At 42.2% G+C, this 20516-nt stretch overlaps 2 protein-coding genes across 27 annotated transcripts in view; one reads left to right on the top strand and one right to left on the bottom strand.

Moving 5' to 3' along the window:
* UXS1 (UDP-glucuronate decarboxylase 1) overlaps positions 1 to 15532 on the top strand; it is a 115277-nt gene extending 99745 nt beyond the window's left edge. For 4 of the 22 annotated variants that reach the window (XR_013403133.1, XR_013403127.1, XM_077960235.1 and 1 more), the window contains 2 exons: positions 13250 to 13318; positions 13431 to 15532. Coding sequence is in view for 4 of the 22 variants with exons in the window: in XM_077960235.1 (XP_077816361.1) it covers positions 13250 to 13282 (33 nt within the window). In the remaining 18 variants the exon portion in view is untranslated. Of the gene's footprint in view, positions 1 to 13249 lie in introns of all 22 variants that reach the window. The other 18 variants (XM_077960239.1, XM_077960236.1, XM_015113060.3 and 15 more) reach the window with 10 other exon arrangements.
* Positions 10296 to 20516, bottom strand: part of ECRG4 (ECRG4 augurin precursor) — a 43338-nt gene continuing 33117 nt past the window's right edge. For all 5 annotated transcript variants that reach the window (XM_077958586.1, XM_077958585.1, XM_077958587.1 and 2 more), the window contains 3 exon segments: positions 15782 to 15829; positions 13684 to 13841; positions 10296 to 10696 (listed from right to left, as the gene is read on the bottom strand). In XM_077958586.1, coding sequence (XP_077814712.1) covers positions 10535 to 10696; positions 13684 to 13841; positions 15782 to 15829 — 368 coding nt within the window. In that variant the 3' untranslated portion in view covers positions 10296 to 10534.

Genomic DNA, 20516 nt, shown 5'->3' with positions numbered 1-20516 from the left:
AAAAGATCCAGTAGTCATAAAGGTGTATGCAGCAAGTAACACAGCTGCAAAATATGTGAGGCAAAAACTGGTAGACCGTAGAAGAGAAATAGATAACCCAAAATTATAGTTGGAGACTTAAGCACCATTCTCAACAGTTTGTAGGGTAACTAGACAGGAAATCAGCAAGGATATTGAAGTCAACATCCACCAACAGGATCTAATTTGCATTTATAGGACACTTCACAGAACAGTAGCAGCATACACATTTTCAAGTTGCCCACTGAACATATACCAAGGTAGAACATGTCCTGGTCATAAAACAACTTCAACACATTTAAAAGAACTGGAATAAGACTGAGGGACCACAATGGGGTCAAACTAGAAATCAGTGACAGAAAGATAACAGGAAAATATCCTAACACTTGGAAACAGTGCAGCATACTTCTGAATAAGCCATGAGCCAAAGAGAGTCTCAATAATAATAATTGTTGAAAATATATTGAACTGAATAAAAATGTCAAAATTTGTGAGATGCAGCTAAAGTTGTGCTGAAAAGAAAATTTGTAGCACTAAAATTCCAGTATCAGTAGAGGAAAAAAAATCTCAATAATTTGAGCTTCTACTTCAAGAAATTTAAATGAAGAGCCAAGTAAGCCCAAAGCAAGCAGAAAGAAGGAAATAATAAGTGCAGAAATCAGTATTGAAAACAAAAAGCAACAGAGAATATCAATGAAACAAATTACTGCTCTTTAAATAATAAAAGCCACAAACCTCTAATAAGACTGACAAAACAGAAGACACCATTAATGGGAATGAGACAAGGGATGTCACTTAATAGACATTGAAAAGATAACTAGGGAATACTAGCTACAACTCTGTGTACATAAATTTGAAAACTCAGATGAAATGGGCAAATTCGTAGGAAACGTATCCTAGGAAATTCCCAGTATGAAATTTGTAATTTGAATAGCTTATTTAATGATTTAATTCATAGTTTAAAATCTGAAGAAAAAAAAAAGCTCCAGGCCCTGAAAGATTGGAGAATTCTGCCAAACATTTAAAGAATTCACACCAATTCTATACAATCTCCCCCAGAAACTAGAAGAGAAAGGACCATTACCGAACTCTTTTTATAAAGCCAATAATATACGCTGATACTAAAACCAAAGAGTACAAGAGAATACAGACCAGTATTCCAAATTCATTCAGATGCAAAAAGTTTTAATAAAATGTTAGCAAATTGAATACAGGAGTATATAAAAAGAATTATTACCAAGTGGGGACTATTCATGGGATGCAAAGACTAGCTCAATATTTGAAAATCTTTATAAAAAATCTCATGATCATAGCACATAATGCTGAATCACATTAAATATTTCACCTGTATCATTTATGCCTGTTGTCTATCTGACAAAGCTTGAATTTGAAAGATTATATTTAAATAAAGGGAGGAAAACTTAAAAGGCATTGAAAAGGACTAAGGAATCAGTAATAATTACTAAAAATGGAATTTTGTTCATTCAGTGTTAAAAGCTTGTCATTGAGAATATATATGGGTGAAGGTGATAACACCTGATTTTCCCGCTTTGAAAGGTGATAGGTTGCAGTGATGTAATATGCAAATGTGAGGCAGAAATGGTGATACAGTGTTTCTTCACTGCTTCCCAGAACAACTGTGCCTGAGCATGCTGGGCAGCTGGAGAGGTCACTGTGGACAGTTAACCATGCTCTTTATTCCCAACTTCAAGATCAAATGGCAGGAGGCAAAATCCATCTGTTAGTGCAGGAAGGACCCATTCAATGGGGTTCCTCTCTGCATTTGGGCTTCTTCAGTAATAGATGCTTACTATGCCCCAGTTTATTTTCACAAAATTTGTTTCTCAGCAAGAAGAGAAAGGGATCTCGAAATCAGAAAAGAGTAAGATGAGAGAACTCAATTTAAAAACAGAAGCAGCAGTAAAGCATGAAATCACATCAAAGGCACAACACATCATTTGCAGTGGAGTCTGACTCACTTGCTTCATAGATGCTACAATTGCTGCTTGCGTGGGCTTCTCCTTGGTGCCATTTTAACCCTGTGGAGGTGCAATGACATAGTAGTGTGCTTTTCTTTCTCCAGGTCATCTTATGTTAGGTGTATTAGGCAAGGGCAGAAAAAAAAGGTACCTCATTGGAAAGACACAACTCTTTTTTTTTTTTTTGAGACGGAGTCTCGCTCTGTCGCCCAGGCTGGAGTGCAGTGGCCGGATCTCAGCTCACTGCAAGCTCCGCCTCCCGGGTTTACGCCATTCTTCTGCCTCAGCCTCCCGAGTAGCTGGGACTACAGGTGCCCGCCACCTCGCCCGCCTAGTTTTTGTATTTTTTAGTAGAGACGGGGTTTCATCGTGTTAGCCAGGATGGTCTTGATCTCTTGACCTCGTGATCCGCCCGTCTCGGCCTCCCAAAGTGCTGGGATTACAGGCTTGAGCCACCGCGCCCGGCCAACACAACTCTTTATAAGTCCCAGTTCCCGACTGTACTTACCTGTTTCCCTGTTTGCTGCAGTAACCTGACAGGAGAAGCAGGGTAGATCAGGAAACTGCTAGAAAAGCATCGGCCTGGTTTATAGGCAAGTCAGCTGCCTTCCCAGAGCCTTAGCCTGAGGGGGGCAGTGGATTTCCTGTATCTAGCCTTGCTACCACTCCTTATATTTGTACACTACTAGTTTTATTTTAGTGGAAGTTTCAGAGGAATCAGGGACTAGATCTCTTCCTAAAGGCTCAGCAGGGATAGAGCAGTGAGTGGCTGTTGTACTTGAAAATCACCATTGGGTATCCCATTGGCTTCAGACTTTAAGAAACTTTCATCTTCAAACGCAGGAATTTCTATAAACAGTTTTTACAACTGTTCACTCGCCCTGCTGGAAGCACTTAGCTTTGTGAAGCACCCATTCCATTATCAGAATTCTGAGCAAAAACTGGCTTCACTGAGCAGCCACTCATGGGGCCTGGTTGTGCCCTTAGGGCTCTCCAAGAACAAGACAAAGACTTTCCTCTTGACAGCCCTTCAGATGTTTGAAGATGAGCAGTCAGGCCAGTCCTTGGACTCTGCTCTTCTAGGCTTGACGTCCCCAGCGTGGGTTCTCTGGGACTCAGTCTTCTCTTTAAAAAGATGGGGGTAGGGATAGCAACGCCTGTTCACACACCATCTTTCTGTCTTTAATCTGTAGCTCTTGGTCTGTATATTACAGTAGGGGTTCTTGTCCTCTGTGGAAGAATCAGCTTTATATAAAATGTCTCTGGTTTATGAAATCCTGGCGAGTAATTCTGATCCACAGAAGAAGACAGTGCTGCTTGTTAAAAACGGGCCCTTAGGGGAGCAGGGGATATGATTTGCAAAGCTCATGGCCAAGGGTCTCTGGCCAACTTAAACTGCTGGGCACTGTGGCTCACACCTGTGATCCCAGTACTTTGGAGGTTGAGGCACGAGGATTGCTTGAGACCAGGAGTTCAAGACCAGCCTGGTCAACATAGCGAGATCCTGTCTTTTCAAAAAAATTAATTATCTGGACATGGTGGCATACCCCTGTAGTCTCAGCTGCTCAGGAGACTGAGGTGGAAGGATAGCTTGAGCCCAGGAGTTCGAGCCTGCAGTGAACCATGATCACACCACTGCACTTCAGCCTGTGTGACAGAGTGAGACCCTGTCTCAAAAATAAAATAAAAATAAAAATAATAATAATAAACAAGCTTCACACCTGACAGGATTGAAATCTCATCTGTAGTCACAGCACACTGCTGTTCACAGGTAGCTAGCTGCAAGGGCAGTGGTTGAGTGGGAGAAAATGTTAGTTTGCTGTTGCCAAGCCAGGTATAGGTTCAAGAAACTCCAGGCCCAAGAGGCATACTTGGGAGGGAGTAGGTGAGACCCTGCTGTGGTGGGACATAAATAAGCTAATGGGTGGTGGGGACAAGGGAGAGGAATAATGTGGTATAGGAAAGACCTCCACATCTGAGTCATAACCCCTCCTCTGTTCCTAACTCACCTTGTATCCCAGGAGCTGTTCGTCATTCAACCTCTCTGGCCATCATCTTCTTCATATGTAAAAATGAGACTAGATCCATTTTTCCCTTCCTTGGTGTGGTTGGGATCCATTCGACACGTATTAAAGCTCACTTACTCTGATGGGCTCTGTACTAGGCTCTGAGGGTTTTATAGTGAGCAAAAACAGGTGTGAACTTTTCCTGGGGTTCAGAGTCTAGCAGGGTTGGCTGAAGTGCAGAGCAAGGGGGATTGAAAACAGGAATATTAGCAGGTAGGGAGGGGGCCAGGTCTCATAAAACACATCAGGGGATTTCATCTCTATCCTAAGAATAACTGGAAACTTTCTCTCTGGATATATTACAGGAACTGGAGTGGATATCCCTTTAAATAAGGGGTCTCATGAACTTGAATGGGGAAAAAATGAACCTATTTGTTTCTACTAACCCCTAACTCAAATTTAGCCTTTTCTTCAATTACAAATGTAGGCAATAAACTGTGATGGAAATAGCTCTTAGCCGGGATTCTGCCACGTATAGAAATCAGATATATCATCACATTATAGTTGTTACAATTGTCTCAAAATGTCATTTACTTCCACTACTTTGAAATTACCATAGCTGTACACCTACCAGTAAGTCTTGTTACTTACAGCATGAAGAAACACATTTATTACTGTCTCATAAATTTGTCTTTTAAAAGGTTGGAAACTTTTTCAATATAATTGATTTCCTTTGTAATCCTATGTACTTGGTTTTATGCATTTACAATTGTTATTCTTAAAGATTTCCAGAGACAAAAAAGGTAAAGAATGTTTGGTTTGAAATAAATGACCAAATAGGAGTTCCGTCTCCAGCAGTATGACAGGTTAATGTAAATAAACCCCTGAATGGGAGCAAGTGAAATGCTGGATATTATTTTATATACACTTTCCTTGGATGATAGATAAAGAATCTGCAGAGTCCCAAAAGGAAGGGAAAACGAGCTTTTGCTTGAAAATATCTGCAGAATCATGTAGAGCTTGAGAATCTTTGAGAGCTGCCAAGGGCTCAGGACAGAAGATAAAGTTTAGGCCAGATTACCCTGCATCAAACTGAGCTCCCAAAAGGCTCTACCTTTGTGCACGGGCCAATGAGAAATAAATCCATCACACAGAAGTGGGCAGTGAGGATGCTTTCTTTCAAATTTCAGTTTGGTGGGAGTGGACTGAGAACAGTAAGTACAAGGTGTCCCTGTTTGGTCTGTAAATCCACAGGCACAGAATTTAAGGTGGTCCCAGTTTGGTAGACTGCATTGCACCCCAAGCCACTAGCAAAAGAAAATGCTGGTGCTGTCTGGAGAAATTAAACTTAACTTAGCTTTCAAGTGTTTCTTAAAAACAACATTCCAAAAAGAATGAGCAGGTCATGGTTAGAAATTACATAAAATCGCCAGGCGTGGTGCCTCACGCCTGTAATCCCAGCACTTTGGGAGGCCGAGGAGGGCAGATCACAAGGTCAGGACATCGAGACCACCCTGGCTAACACGGTGAAACCCTGTGTCTACTAAAAATACAAAAATTAGCTGGGCGCAGTGGCGGGCGCCTGTAGTCCCAGCTACTCGGGAGGCTGAGGCAGGAGAATGGCATAAACCCGGGAGGCGGAGCTTGCAGTGAGTGGAGATCACGCCACTGCACTCCAGCCTGGGCCACAGAGCAAGACTCCGTCTCAAAAACAAAAAGAAATTACATAAAATCAAGGAGACAGTCACTATGAGTGAGAAACCATAGATGGTAGGCAAAAAGATTCACAACGACCTCTGATACTGGAAATGACAAAAATATAAGAGTGTTTTATACATTTAAAGAAATGAGAAACTTGAAAGTCTGAACAGGGAACAAGAAATATAGCCCAAGCATATTTGAATAAGAAAGGAAAAATATAATTGAAATTTACATACGTGAATACAACATTCCAGAAAGATCTAATAGAATGAGGGAGAGATGCTATTCAAAGAAGAAAATGGAGGAGAATTTTCCAAATTGTTCGAAAGACACCAATCCTCAGATTAAGCCCAACAAACTTCAAACATTAATATTTATGGACATAGATGTGGATATAGATAACAAGACAAGTCGGTGTCAAAACAATGGAAGAGGACAGTATCTCCTACAGAGGAATGGCTATTAGATGAGTAATGAAATTCTTAACATCAGCAATGGAAACCAGAGACAGTAAAATAAATTCAAAGTATTGATTAAATAACCAAGAATTTTATGCCAAGTAAAACATGGGAAAGTGCCAAGCAAATGTGAGAGTTTACCACCAAATGACCCTCACTAAATGGATTCTGAAGGATATGATTCAAACCGAAGGAAAATGATCTCAGATGCATGGGCTGAGTTTTAAGGAGAGACAGTGAGCTAAGATAATTATGTGACAATCTAAACAAACCACTGATGATGAAACAAAGATAATTTGCAGGGAAAATAAAGCAGACTAGATTTAAAATGCCAAGTTGCAGTCACATGTAAGTTGGAAGGGGGAATGCAAGGCCCATGTATTGTCCAGGAGAACACTATGGCTATTGAGTCCCTTTAACTTATTAATATGTATGAAATAAGGCAAACACCAATAGACGAGATCAGTGTATACCTTCAGTGGAAATAGAGAAGAGTCCAAATGAAGGAAGAGAGGGGAAAGGAGCAAGTAAAATGGAGCAGATCAAATGTTCAAAATGTGATTTGTCAATAAAACCAAATCACTAATCACAGTAAGCATAAGTGGACTAAAGTCTCCAGTTAAGGTTTTGTTATAGTTTAGAAACAAAACAAAATTCAGCTATGTGCTTATGACAACAGAAACACCTAAAGCACAGAAAGATTAAAAGTCAAACAGTGGAAAAGATAGACCAGGAAAATACCCAAAGCAGGCAAGTATAGTCATATTAATATCAAAGGAGAATTCAAGCAACAAGTATTACTCAAAATAAGGAAATTTCCTACATAATGATAATTCCATTTACTGGGAAAAGGTACTGATTCTAAATTTATGTATATATGTATATGAATTATGCATAGCCTCATGATATACAAGGCCAGACTGACAGAATTAAAAGGAGAAATTTTAAATCTATCATCATAGTAGATTTTAACATATTTCTCAGTTATTAGTAGATGAAACAGACAAAATCAGAAAGTGGAAGATGCGAACAGTAAAACTACGGAGCTTGAATTAATGGGCGTTTATGGCATCTGACATTTGGAAAAGACACACTTCTTTCAAGCACACATGGAACAGTTGCTGGGATTGACACACCCCAAACATAAGGCTCAACCAATACACTTCAAAGGACTGAAATCCGCCCGACCACTTTTCTTACTGCAATGCAATTAAGTTGGAAAACAAAGCATGTAACATAATTAGAAAAGTTCACTCACTTGGAAATTTAATAACACAACAATATATGGGTCAAAGGAGAAATCATAATTGAAATTAAAAATTTCACCATCTAGTTTTTTACATCAGACACATGGGATACAATACTTGGAAGGAAACGTACAGCATTAAGTGCTTGCCTTAAAAACCAAAATGAGAAGGCTCAAAATGGAGCTAAGATCGAATTGAATCAAAGACCCACAGAAGTAGAAGGAAGGAAATTAAAAGGACAGAAATTAATGAAATAAACACACAAAAGAGATTAACAAGATAAAACACAAAAACTATGTATTGGAAAAAGCATGGTTCATTTTTTTTAAAAACACAAATGGAAAACAAGAACATAACTGCAGATGCTACAGAGAAATACAAGAGGGAATAAGAACTGCTGTCAACACACTTTAGAACTTTAATATAGTGGATGACTTCCTAGAAAGACAGAACTTAGCAAAACCAACTCAAAGAGAAACACAAAATCAGAATCATCCTTTACCTGTAAAAGAAATACAACCAACAGTCAAAATTTTTCTCATAAAGAAACCAAGTCAAAATGGCTCAATCTGAATGCTACTAAATATTCAAGAAACAACATTTTCATTCTCACCATTCCTACACAGAGAGAAGAAAACAAAACACTCTCAATTCATTTTATGAGGCCAATATAACTTTGATACCCAAACTGCAAGAACACAAGCAGAAAGAGAACTACAGGCCAATTCAATCTCACTTTATGAACATGCATGTAAAAATTCTGAACAGATATTACCAAACCAGATCCAGCAATGAATAATAAAAGTGATACATCATGATCAAGTTGGGTTTATTCCAGCAAGTTGACTACTATTAGAATTGTTATTAATAAAATTCACCGTAGTAACAGATTTAAAAGTAACTTAATAAAGAAAAAAATAGAATTAAACATCCATATAATGTATGACATTAAAAAGGCCTTAGCATATTTTTAGAAGGACATTTTTTTTTAACTTGAAAAAGGACATCTACAAAAAAAAAAAAAATCTAGCAAGTATAGTTAAGGAGGAACATAGAAAGCAGTCCCTTTAAGATAAGGAATGAAGCAAAGATGTCCTCCATCACCCCCTTTACTCCTCTTTAAGATTGCGTTGGGATTTGAGCCAGCTCGGCACCTCAGTATAGTCAAAGAAAAGAAACAAAATGTTAAGGGTGGGAATGTAAAATGCTCCACTGCTTTAGAAAACAGCATAGAGGGTTCCTCAATTTTTTTTTCTTTTTTTTTCTTTTTTTTTTTTGAGACGGAGTCTCGCTCTGTTGCCCAGGCTGGAGTGCAGTGGTGCAATCTCGGCTCACTGCAACCTCTGCCTCCTGGGTTCAAGCGATTCTCCTGCCTCAGCCTCCCTAGTAGCTGGGATTACAGGCGCCCGCCACCATGCCCAGCTAATTTTTGTATTTTAGTCCACTTCAGTCTCCCAAATTGCTGGGATTACAGGCGTGAGCTACTGTGCCTGGCCTGGTTCCTCAAAAAAGTAAACAGAATGAATATGTGATCCAGCAATTCCAAAGATAATTTGAAAGCAGGGACACAAAAAGATACTTGCACACTCGCGTTCATAGCAGCATTATTCACAACAGCCAAGAGACAGAAGCAGTCCAAGTATCTATTGATGGTTGAATGGATAAGCGAAAGTGGTCTATCCATACAATGGAATATTATTCTTCCTTAAAAAGGAAGGAAATTCTGACACATGCTGCAACATGGATGAAACTTGAGGTCATTACGCTAAGTGAAATAAGTCAGACACAAAAAGACAAATACGTATTACACTACTTATATGAAGTACCTAGAGTGGACATTCAGAGACAGAAAGTAGAATGGGGGTTGCCAGGGTGTTGGGGGTAGGAATGGGGAGTTAGTGTTTAAAGGATACAGTATCAGTTTGGAAAAATGAAAAAGTTCCAGAGATGAATGGATGGTGGTGATGGTTGCACAACGATGTGAATATACTTAACCACTGAATTGTACACCCGAAAATGCTTAAAAGGGTAACTTTTATGTGTATTTTACTACAGTTTTAATTTGCATGGCTCCCCAAGGAAGAAAAGAATGGGCTTTGTTTATGATTGTCCGTAAACACCACTGCTCTGAATCCAGTGCCTCCTACTGGGCCCAGGGTTATTTTCAGAGGCTATCTGCAAAATTGCATGTAATTTTTCTGAGGAAAAGAGTAAAAAGCTTTCATCAGACTGTCAGAGGAGTCTGTGCCACACAAAAGTCTAAGACTCATTCTGAGTTGCCCACCTCATGCTGTTAATCTCCTCCCCCACCTCACCGCCTGCAGTTCTGCATAGTCTGGAACCAGACCCCATCCTATCAGCAAAGGCTCCGATTCCACACTCACTTCCCCGTCTTCTTATCCTCCCTCTCCTCACGCAGATACTACCTTTTCTTTCATCCACTCAGGTTGTTTACAATGCAAAGAATATTCTTAAATATGTCTTAAATTCATGGAACAAAGTTTTATTTTTTAGATAACTGTGGCTCTGAAATCAACCAATTTTCAGGTTTTTTTCTATTGCCCTTCATTTCCTGGATGGTAATATTAAACAGGTCCAGCTCTAGCTCCGAACCAGAAAGGTTCTCTGTCAAATGGTTGGAATCCTCCACGTTCTGTAACCACAGATCATTTTTAACTAGCTTTTCTTGCTAATTGTATGTCTTGCATTTCATGTAGACTGTGTTTTAACAAACTGAAGACCTTTTGCTCAGTCCCGTGGTCTGCCTGGGTGGCGGTAAGGAATCTCAGGGTGATAACGGAGAGGTGCCTCACAGATGCACCTTCAAAATATCAAGGGAACGAGAAATGTCACCAGCTTAATTTGCACCCAAATGACTTCTGAGACTTTTCTTTTTAACAAAATGCTTTATTTCTATTTTTAAATGAGATGCATTGTTAGGCATTCCCATGAAATATCAAAAGGCATTTACATGTGTTGTTTTAACTCTTCTTTTTTGATCACACAAAGTAGGTAGAAAAGATCTGCTGAAATAGAACAAATCAGAAACCAAGTAGTGTAAGGCATTAGGAGATACATGAAGAGAACCGCTATTTGCTTCTTGTACAGCGTGTGGCAACTCATGGTTAGTAGTCGTCGTAGTTGACGCTGGCTCCGTGCCTAAAGCTGTAGGGGCTCCGGGCACCAATTGCAGAGTCTTCATCATAGTGACGTTGGTAGTAATCGCCATAGTACTCATGTCCATTTTGATCTCTGTTAAGCCAATAGGTGATGTCATCTTCAAATTTCTGGAGGAAAAGAGAGAGAATGATAGAGAACGGATTTAAGGGCACACAGTCCCCTAAGACCTAATCTTACCTATGGGCTTTCTCCATGGTGGTTTTTCTTCAGTGATTAACAACCCTTAGTAACTCCCTGTTATCGTATTCTTGTGCTCAGAGGCCAATACAGTCAGGAGTATTCATTCTGATAAAAGCTATCTTTTCCCAAAGGAGTGCAGGCCCATACCTTTGCAAACTTTTGTAAAATATATGTTAAATATACTCCAGACTTAAATGTTTTTCTGTCTCTGTAAATCAAATGGACAGTTGCCCAGATGCAGTAACAACTTGGACTGACCCTTAGGCCACATCTTACTGCGGCAAACACTGTCTTACCTTCCTACCCCATTCCTGTGCCTGGCCCTTTATATTGCATGTAGTAGATGCTTAATGAATGTTGCCTGAGTTAGATCAACCACTGCACTGGCCTATTATAGTGCTAGGGCAGAGAACTGGGGGTACATTTGATGGTGACTCTTATACCTGTGGTGTTGGTTAGAATGTACACAGATGCACTTATTTATTCTGCAAACGCTTTGAGATGGGCACTGTGTGTCATGGCCTGTGCTGGACACTGGAAGGCTGCCAGAAACAGTCTCTGCCTTCAAGAAGCCTACTGTTCCTGAGTGACAGATACGAGAAGAGACAGTTACAGATAATAAAAGGGATAGAGAAGCTAAAGCTGAGTAAGAAGTGTAGAATGATGCTCAGGGCAACTGATCTTGGCTATTAATACATTTTTTTTTAAGAGGAAGATACTAATTTTTCTTTGGTGGTGGTGAAGGTGCAAGATTAATTTAGACTAGGACTCGTGTGTTGATGCTCAGGATGTGGCAAGAGATTTAGTGTGAGAGCAAAAAGGCAGGGAGATGACAGATGGGCGGGTGAACGGGTCATGCTATTGGGGTACAGGGCCAGTTTTTCTCCAAGCATGGCCCATGCACCCCTGCATCCAAATCACAAATGCAGGTTCTCAGGCACCAGCTACTCCATGCCTCCTGCATGGAACTTTCTGATGTTTGGGTCTCAGCAACTTGTTTTTATTTTAACAAGACTGCCAATGAACATTCATTAATATTTGAGAACTTTGTGAGGCTGGAATCCCCAATCTAGCCCATGACTGTGGTCTCTGGGTCTCAGTGGTCATCCACTCTCGGTGGGTAGTGGGCCAGCTAGTGTTAGGCTAAAGAGCATGATTCCAGTTTCTCACTGCCATTCTCTATACCTGGGGTCTGAACCATCTGAGCCCACCTCAGCCTCTGCCTTGGGAAGGAGGACACCGACTTCTTTGGCTCCATCTCTAATTTTGCTTCTCCCGTAATACAACATTCTTGGCCACGGTGAAACAATCTTGCTTCTTGGATTTTCTCATTTTATTTTATTTATGTATTTATTTTTTTTAAGAGGGAGTTTCACTCTTTCACCTAGGCTGGAGTGAAGTGGCGCGATCTCGGTTCACTGCAACCTCTGCCCACCGCCATGTGTGAATGTGAAATAAGTTCATACCTCCCTGTGTGAGACGTAGAGGGAGGACTCATGGCCTGTGCAGCCCCACCCGGGAGCAGATGGGCTTTTCATGGGCAGGACCTCCAACTGGGCAGTTGGAAGTGTTTTTCACAATGCGCACGTGATTCATTTAGACGGTGTATACACAATACTGCAGTAGGTGAAGAAAAAACTAAACCCCTTAGATCATTTTTAATGGCTACATAAAATGAAATCATGTGGCTATACCATAATGTCCTTCACATTTCCAACCATTGGACATATTACTTGTTTCCCAAGTGTCTTTTTGCCTTTTTTTCTTTTTCTGTGCAAATAGCTAAACACGTATAGCCAAACTGAGCCGAGCATGATTCTAAGTACTTAGAGGTATGAACTTACTTCACATTCACAACAACCCAAAAGGCAGGTGCTGTTATTTACATCTCTGTGCAGTTTGCCCTTTACTTAGACCACATTCTTCCCAGTGAGGTTCCTGGGGCAAGGGTGGAATCGCGTTTAAGTATCTCTTGAGTATTGTCAAATCGCGCATTCCTGTGAGTCACATGTAAGAGCAACAGTTTTCTGGAATCTTCAGCAGCATCTGGTGTTCTCATTGAAAACTAAAATTACATGTTTACTTGTTTGATAGACAAAAATGCTATCTCCTCTTTCAATAATTTGCATTTCTTTGATGACCATCATTAAAATGAGCATTGGGAGTTTAACATGAAGGTACGGGCGCGGTGGCTCACGCCTGTAATCCCAGCACTTTGGGAGACCGAGATGGGTGGATCACCTGAGGTCAGTCACCGTGGACGGACATCCATGTGGCCACATCTATGACTTCCATGGGCTGCCGTCTCACCGGCACGTGCACCCCAGCTGGGAGCCTAAGATTATAAACCTTTTGTCTTTCATTCAATGAATGTGTCCACCAGTGCCATCTAGGCGCATGAACTGTAAAACATCTTTTCCTGTAAGTGCATTGACAAATTTTCCCCAAAACCTCTACAAAGACCCATCCTTTCTTTACAGGTTCTTTTTCATCTCTTGTCATTATCATCATAGATCCTGGCATCCCTGTTGTTTCTGACAGTCTTCAAGGTAAAAGTGAAAAGATTTTGGGGGATTGTGAGTTATTTTAAGGATACCCTGGCAAAACTGTTCAGCCAAGTTAAAAGGGTTGCCCAGAAAGTCAGATTCTCGATGAATCTAGGTCCCCGCTGTTTTGGTTCATGACTGCCCTGGGTTCTGCCTCCTGAATGTGCCCTGGTGGAAACTTCCAGCCATTGACCTTACACCATAGGTAACGTGATCCAGTGCCCTATAACTCTTGGCATATGATGGGGCCCTTACTTTAGGAACGAACAGCAAAGCTGAATTTTCTGCTTCCTATTTCCCCGAGCCACGCCTCCTCCCTGCCACCCTGCCCTGTGGAAGCCAGGCCTGCAGCCAGAGGCAACACCCACCGCTTCGTCAAAGCCCATGTAGAGAAACTGCTGGTACCACTGCTGCACCTCGGGCCGGGTCCGGTCCCACAGCTGCCGCTTCTGGCGCTTCAGGCTGCCGAGGAATTCTTTGGCTTTGTTCTCATCAACGGCCACTTTCGTCTTAGTTGGAACAGGTGCTGAAATCATCAATTCCCCATCCCCAAAGCACAAAGAATGATTTCTTTCCTCACTGGCGGTGAATCCCTATTATACATTCCATCCCCACCACCATGCATAGGAAGATTTTAACTCTCAACTTCATTCTTACTTGCATGTGGCAATGTGACACAGCCTCACAGCATCCATCACCATGCTTCCTGTTGGTAAGTTCTATTTGGTACAGCCATATAAAGAGGCATGGACTAAACTTCAACCTCTGTGTCCTCAGGGTAGAAATGAAATTCAGCTCATCATTCAAGAAACAGACTGGATGTCTAGTGCCACACAGGTATACGGGCATGTCCATTGCATTTGCAAACACAAGAGGGTTGTGCTTGGCTGAGGAGATTATGTAAGAGAAAGGAACTGGAATGACGAGCCCCGAGTGAGCAGGGACCAGACCCTGCCCAACAGGAGAGCTGATTCTCACACCAGGCTGCCGAGACACAGAATTCCCTTAAGCCAATGCCTCTCTGCGCCTCACAGTCTGACCATTGATGCAGGATACTGACCCGCACCCTCACACTGTTGCTGCTCCTAACATCTTTCCATCACAGTCTCAATTGCTGAAACGGAACCACTTCTGCAGGTTGTGCTCGAGGAAGCCACTGTGCCATTAGGCATTCTGCCCCTGCTGTCACGTTCTCAGCCCCTGTCCCCTTATCTATAAAAGTGGATGGACAGTCCCTCTCAAAGACGTTAGGAAAAATGCACAGGATCATGCAAATGCAGGGTTGATGCGTTTGTTGGTCATATGGATAAATATCAGCAGGGATTTTTGTTTGTTTGCAGTCCCTTCAGGGACTGTTACACTGTTTTGTATACAGTAGGTGCTCAATATGTGTTTCTTGGTTTGAACCGAGACAAGGCTGCGGGATGCACACCTAGGAGTTGTGACTGCCTCAGCAACTTGCTCACCTATAACAAGCTGGTTCTGTGAGGGCGTTGTTCATCCCTGGGCATCGGTGAGGTGAGGCTCTCACCACCACACAGCACAGGGAGGGGACACTCTGAGCTGCCTCAGAGACTGGGGGTGGGCCAGGGCTTCATGGGTGGCTGGAAACCCAGGGAAAGATGCTGGGAACGCCCCCGAGGAACTCCTTGCCTGCAAGAGTGGCTGCCTGTTCTCCAGCCACCTGTGGGAGGGTCCCTGAGCAGCGACTAGGGGGTGTGGGAAGAACGACTGAGGACCCCACTTCAAGGAGGAAGTTCAGCCTGCTAGAATCCCCCGTAAACTAGGAGGGTAAGAATATGTGACTAAATGGTCACATCAGAAGTGTGGTGACACTTTTTCACTTCTAAGGGATTCTTAATTTTGCAGATAGAGATGAAAGTTGGGAGAGGGAAAATGACATTCACAAGACCCCACAATTGATTCACCTGATGTGATTACAGCAGGTCCAGAACCTGTGTGTTGTGACCCCCAGACTGTTCAATTTCTATGACATTTTGCCACCGTCACATTTATCTTAGATGCATTTTTCAAAACAGAGGCTAATAACAAGAAACGCTTTCTTGTTTGAAACCCTTCCCCATGAGCTCATGGGAGACATGGACTACTGCAACAGTGCTGTTCCACGCCTGCCCCACCAGCTGAGGATTATGTGCTCCAAAGATAATCTCTGAAGTGCTTCATGGTCCTAAAATAAATAGCATGCAATTAACTGTACCACTGTTTCTTTTCGAGTCCACACTGACAGGTTTCAGAAAAATAACCTTCAGACATTTACTGGCAATATTTATCTAATAAAATACCATAGCACATACCCACAGAATAAGCCCTTCATATATGCTAACCTTTTAAGGAGTAAACACTTTTGATTTTCCAAATACAAGACTCCAGTGAGCACATTCCATATTGCCACTTCATTTCCATCCAGTTAAGAATGCATCCCTTATCCATTTGGGGTATATTTACCTTCTCGTTTTTGAAGCATCAGCTTGAGTTTATTTCCACTTATGCCACCTAAAGGAATGAAAATTGAAATCCATATCAGAGTGACACTGCTCCCTTCAATTTATCAAAGGCAGAAATCAGAGTGGGAAAAAAGAACTGCGGGCCCCTGGCTTGATTTGACAAGTTGGTAACATCACAGTATTTAATGCTTGTTGTATTCCCTGTCCTGCAGGACAAACAATTCAGGCTGCCCATGGCTAATACTGGTGATAATGACCACAGCAGACCAAGGGCATTACGATTTGTGCTAGTCAGAGTGACGCGGTTCTTTTAGCCCTGTGTCTTACTATGAGGGGCAGCCATCTGTCATGCTTATCTTCCTGCAGACTTTAGCTTCATGGTGTAATACGTTGAATAGTGTCCTCCTGAAACTCCGATCCACCAGAAACCCCTGAATGTGAGCTTATTTGGAAATGGGGTCTTTTCAGATATAATCCGTTAAGGATCTCAAGATTTTTCATTTAAAACATTTTTTTTCTTTTCTTTTTTTTTTTTTTCCCAGCCTGACCCATCACTGAGAGGGTCTCAAGATGTTATCGTATGGGATTTAGAGGGATAGAGATCCAGTGACTGGTGTTTTTATAAGAAGAAGACAGAATCCAGAGAGGTCGCCCGTGTGAGGACAGAGGCAGGCAGAAATGGGAGTCAGGCTCCCACATGCTGGGGAACCTGCCTTCGCTCTCTAAAAGTGCAGCCGGGTTTCGTATCTTGCCCAGATCATCCTAAAATCAGGCATGATTTGTACCACTTGCTGATACTTGTATTCACTTTTAAAAGTGTTTCTGATCAGCTCAATAATTTTTAATAGAAAATATCTTGTCTGGCCTGATAGAACACACGCTTCCACCCAGCGCACTGGCTTGCGGACCTATAGAAGCCTCTGACCCTTAACTGTTGCATGCAGACATGCTGACATCGTAAGTAGTGAGTAGCGCATCTTCGGGTGTAAAGAACTGGAGTCAGGCCCCAGGATGGAGGTAATGGTGACCACTTTCTCAGCAGGGTTCTTAGCCTCTCCTTCCATGGACAGGCTCCAGGGGGTCTGGAAAGGCATGTAAAATTGTGTTTGCATCTGCAAAGGCAAATTTTCTGGGAATAGGAACCATAGCTTTTGCCAGACTCTCAAAAATATCTGTGACTCAAATAAAATTAAGAAGCCCTGCTTTGTTTGTGAATCAATAAATAAATTGATCAAGAAAGCTGGGGGAAAAAATAAATGTTTTAAAAGAGAACCTCTGCATAAAGAATTTACTATGGAGTTGGGGAGAAAAATATATCCATAGTCAAGAGTTACAAGCTGGCTGCCCTACCTGAGGATGCATTTTATTAGCATACCCAGTGTTTACAAATTTTGAATTCGAATGCCTCTCAGCCCAAATCACTTAGCACACCCATGGTCCTTAAGCAGCCACCTAACCTACTAACCTCCTGCAGCATTTGAATTAAAGTGCTACCTAGCTGCCTTCAGAGTCATTGGGCCATCCAGGGAGCCTGCTGGCCTGCCCTCTGGGATGGGACAGAGAACCTGCTAGAACTTATTAAGTCTATTTCCTGCTAAGTGCCTCCGTCGTAATTCATGGGTAGGGTGGCCACACTTTCTGGCTGTCCAGGGACAGCCCTGGTATATACCTCTTGTCCTTGTAAATTAATGATAGTGCCTCCTTTTGCTCTCAAAAGTGTTTCAGCTTGGATGATAAATTACATGGCCACCCAATTTTTCGAGGTTTAATGGCATGGAAATGGCTTCATAAGATCTCTAGGGACCACACTGAAGGGCCAGGGAAGAGAGGTGGTGATTTCCCTCGCACCTTCCCTATGAGAGCTGGGAGTCTGCTGGGTGACGAGTTAAGATATCAGCGTAGTGCACAGCAGCCTGTGGGAGAGCTGCATTGGTTTTTGCTGTCTGTGCTCAGGTCGGTCTACAGTGATGTAGTTGTTTAAAAAGCCATTGCAATCTTAGGCTGTTCAATAAAGGATACTTAAAAAAAGAAAGTAGCTGTCCTGTCTCCGTTCCATCACAGCTCTGAGCAGACTTCCCCTCTACTATTTAGTTCAGTTCACATCATCTCACTTGAAGAAGGTCGCAGAAAAACTGGAGTTGTGGTCAAAGGAAAGTGTCCAGAGAGGACTAGGGCCCAAGCACATGTTATATGAGAAGAAATTAAAGGAATTTAGGTGTTTAACCTAGAGAAATAAAACTTGTGGGGCTGAGTGTGGTGGCTTGCACCTGTAACCCCAGCATTTTGGGAGACCACGGCAGGCACATCACCTGAGGTCGGGAGTTTGAGACCAGCCTGGTCAACTTGGTGAAACCCCGTCTCTACTAAAAATACCAAAAATTAGCCGAGTGTGGTGGTGCATGCCTGTAGTCCCAGCTACTCGGGAGGCTGAGGCAGGAGAATCGCTTGAACCTGGGAGACAGAAGTTGCAATGAACCAGGCATCACTTCGCTCCATCCTGGGTGACAGAGTAAGACTCCATCTCAGAGGAAAGAAAGAAAGAGAGAGAGAGAGAGAGAGAGAGAAAGAAAAGGAAGGAAGGAAGGAAGGGAGGGAGGGAGGAAGGGAAAGAGAGAGAAAGAGAGAGAGAGAAAGAAAGGAGAAAGAAAGGAAGGAGGGAGGGAGGGAGGGGGGGGAGGAAGGGAGGGAGGGAGGAAGGAAGGAAGGAAGGAAGGAAGGAAGGAAGGAAGGAAGGAAGGAAGGAAGGAAGGAGGGAAGGAAGGAAACTTGTGGGAGTAGAGCAATGGCTTTGAGGGGCCACTGGGCCATAGGTTAGAGCATGAAGGTTTCTAACACCCTGACAGACAGCCACCCAAGATGGGACGAATGGCCCTGGGGGGTTTGAGATTAAGAGTTGCTGGAGGCATCTGAACATAAATAAACAAAGATGAGCACTTGACCAGGCTACTGTAGAGGGGATTTTCTAATTAGATGGGGGTGGGACTACTGTTAAATGTTCTACTTCTCTTCCAAGCTTATATTCAATGAAGAAATCTATGAAAATATTTGCCAAGGGAGACAGATACGATCCTTGGCACTAATAATAGCATTCATTAATGTCTTAACATTTGTAAATCTCTAACAGCTCACAGGGTAGTGCATACAGAATTAAGTATGGCCCCTCCATCTGTTTGCCTTCTGTAAAAGTGCTTAACAATTAATGAATGAAATGTGGTCTGATGTTGAAATAGACATTGGGTTTAGGCATTTGCGATGAGGCTGCAATTTCTTGCAGCAAATGTATATCACTATTACCCCAGAAACGAGAGCCTTGCCAAACCTTAGCTATAGACTGAAAAGCACAAATAAGTCCCAAATTATGAATTATGAATGTTGCTACTGTGCCAGGTACTACACACCGAACTCCATATCAGTACATATAATTGGACACTACACTAAAGTTGTTTGAGGAAAAGAATAAGGAACAATAGAACAGCTGTGATTTTTTTCTGTATTATGGATTTTTCACCCAATATCATCAGCTGTTCATTCTAGGCTGCAATAATAAGCACTCCTGAATTTATCCAATCCAGTTGCCTAGTATTAGCTCTCCCAGCAAATTCAGAGCTGCAAAATGCTCGTTTGAAAGTGCTTAGTATTAACAAATTGATCAAGAAAGGGCCACTGTCATTTTCTTTATTAAATGTTTGTGAGTGAGGAAAGGCGTGATGGTTCAAGCCTATAATCCTAGCACTTTGGGAAGCCGAGGCAGAAGCATCACTTGAGCCCAGGAGTTCGAGACCAACCTGGGCTACATAGTGAGACTCATCTCTACTAAAAATTAAAAGCAAAAAAAAAAAAGGCAAAAAAAAAAAAAGACCAGGCATGGTGTCACACACCTGTAGTCCCAGCTACTTGGGAGGCTGAGGTGGGAAGATTGCTTGAGCCTGGGAGATCAAGGCTGCAGTGAGCTATGATCACACCACTGCATTCCTGCCTGGGCAACAAAGTGAGACCCTGTCTCAAAAAAAAAAAAAAAAAAAAAGTTTGGAGGTGGTATAAAGAGTCACCTTTGGGATTACATAAAGATTTTCATTGTAGGCTGAGCATGGTGGTTCACGTTTGTAATCCCAGCACTTTGGGAGGCCAAGGTTGGAGGATCACCTGAGGTCGGGAGTTCGAGACCAGCCTGACCAACATGGAGAAACCTTGTCTCTACTAAAAATAGAAACAAAAAACCAAACAACAACAACAACAAAAATTAGCTGGGCATGGTGGCGCATGCCTGTAATTCCAGCTACTCGGGAGGCTGAGGTAGGAGAATCGCTTGAACCCAGGAGGCAGAGGTTGCGGTGAGCTGAGATCATGCCATTGCACTCCAGCCTGGGCAACAAGAACAAAACTCCATCTCAAAAAAAAAAAAAAAAAAAAAATTCATTATATAAAAACTTTTACATCCCATCCCAGCTCGGTAATATTTTGACTGACTTCTATCACTGAGTTACATAAACTAAATAAAATACAAGTCCTGAAAATAAATGGCTTGTAGCCAATGCTCACTCGACTTATTCCGATGTGCTTTTTTCTTCTTATTTTTTTTTTATTTTATTTTGCGACGGAGTTTCGCTCTTGTTACCCAGGCTGGAGTGCAATGGCGCGATCCTCAGCTCACCGCAATCTCCACCTCCCGGGTTCAAGCGATTCTCCTGCCTCAGCCTCCCGAGTAGCTGGGATTACAGGTATGTGCCACCACGTCC

The sequence above is a fragment of the Macaca mulatta genome, chromosome 13 (assembly GCF_049350105.2).
Source record: "Macaca mulatta isolate MMU2019108-1 chromosome 13, T2T-MMU8v2.0, whole genome shotgun sequence".
Taxonomy (NCBI): Eukaryota; Metazoa; Chordata; class Mammalia; order Primates; family Cercopithecidae; genus Macaca; species Macaca mulatta.
The sequence above is the reverse complement of the archived record's forward strand: the minus strand, read 5'-3'. Positions and strand labels throughout refer to the sequence as shown.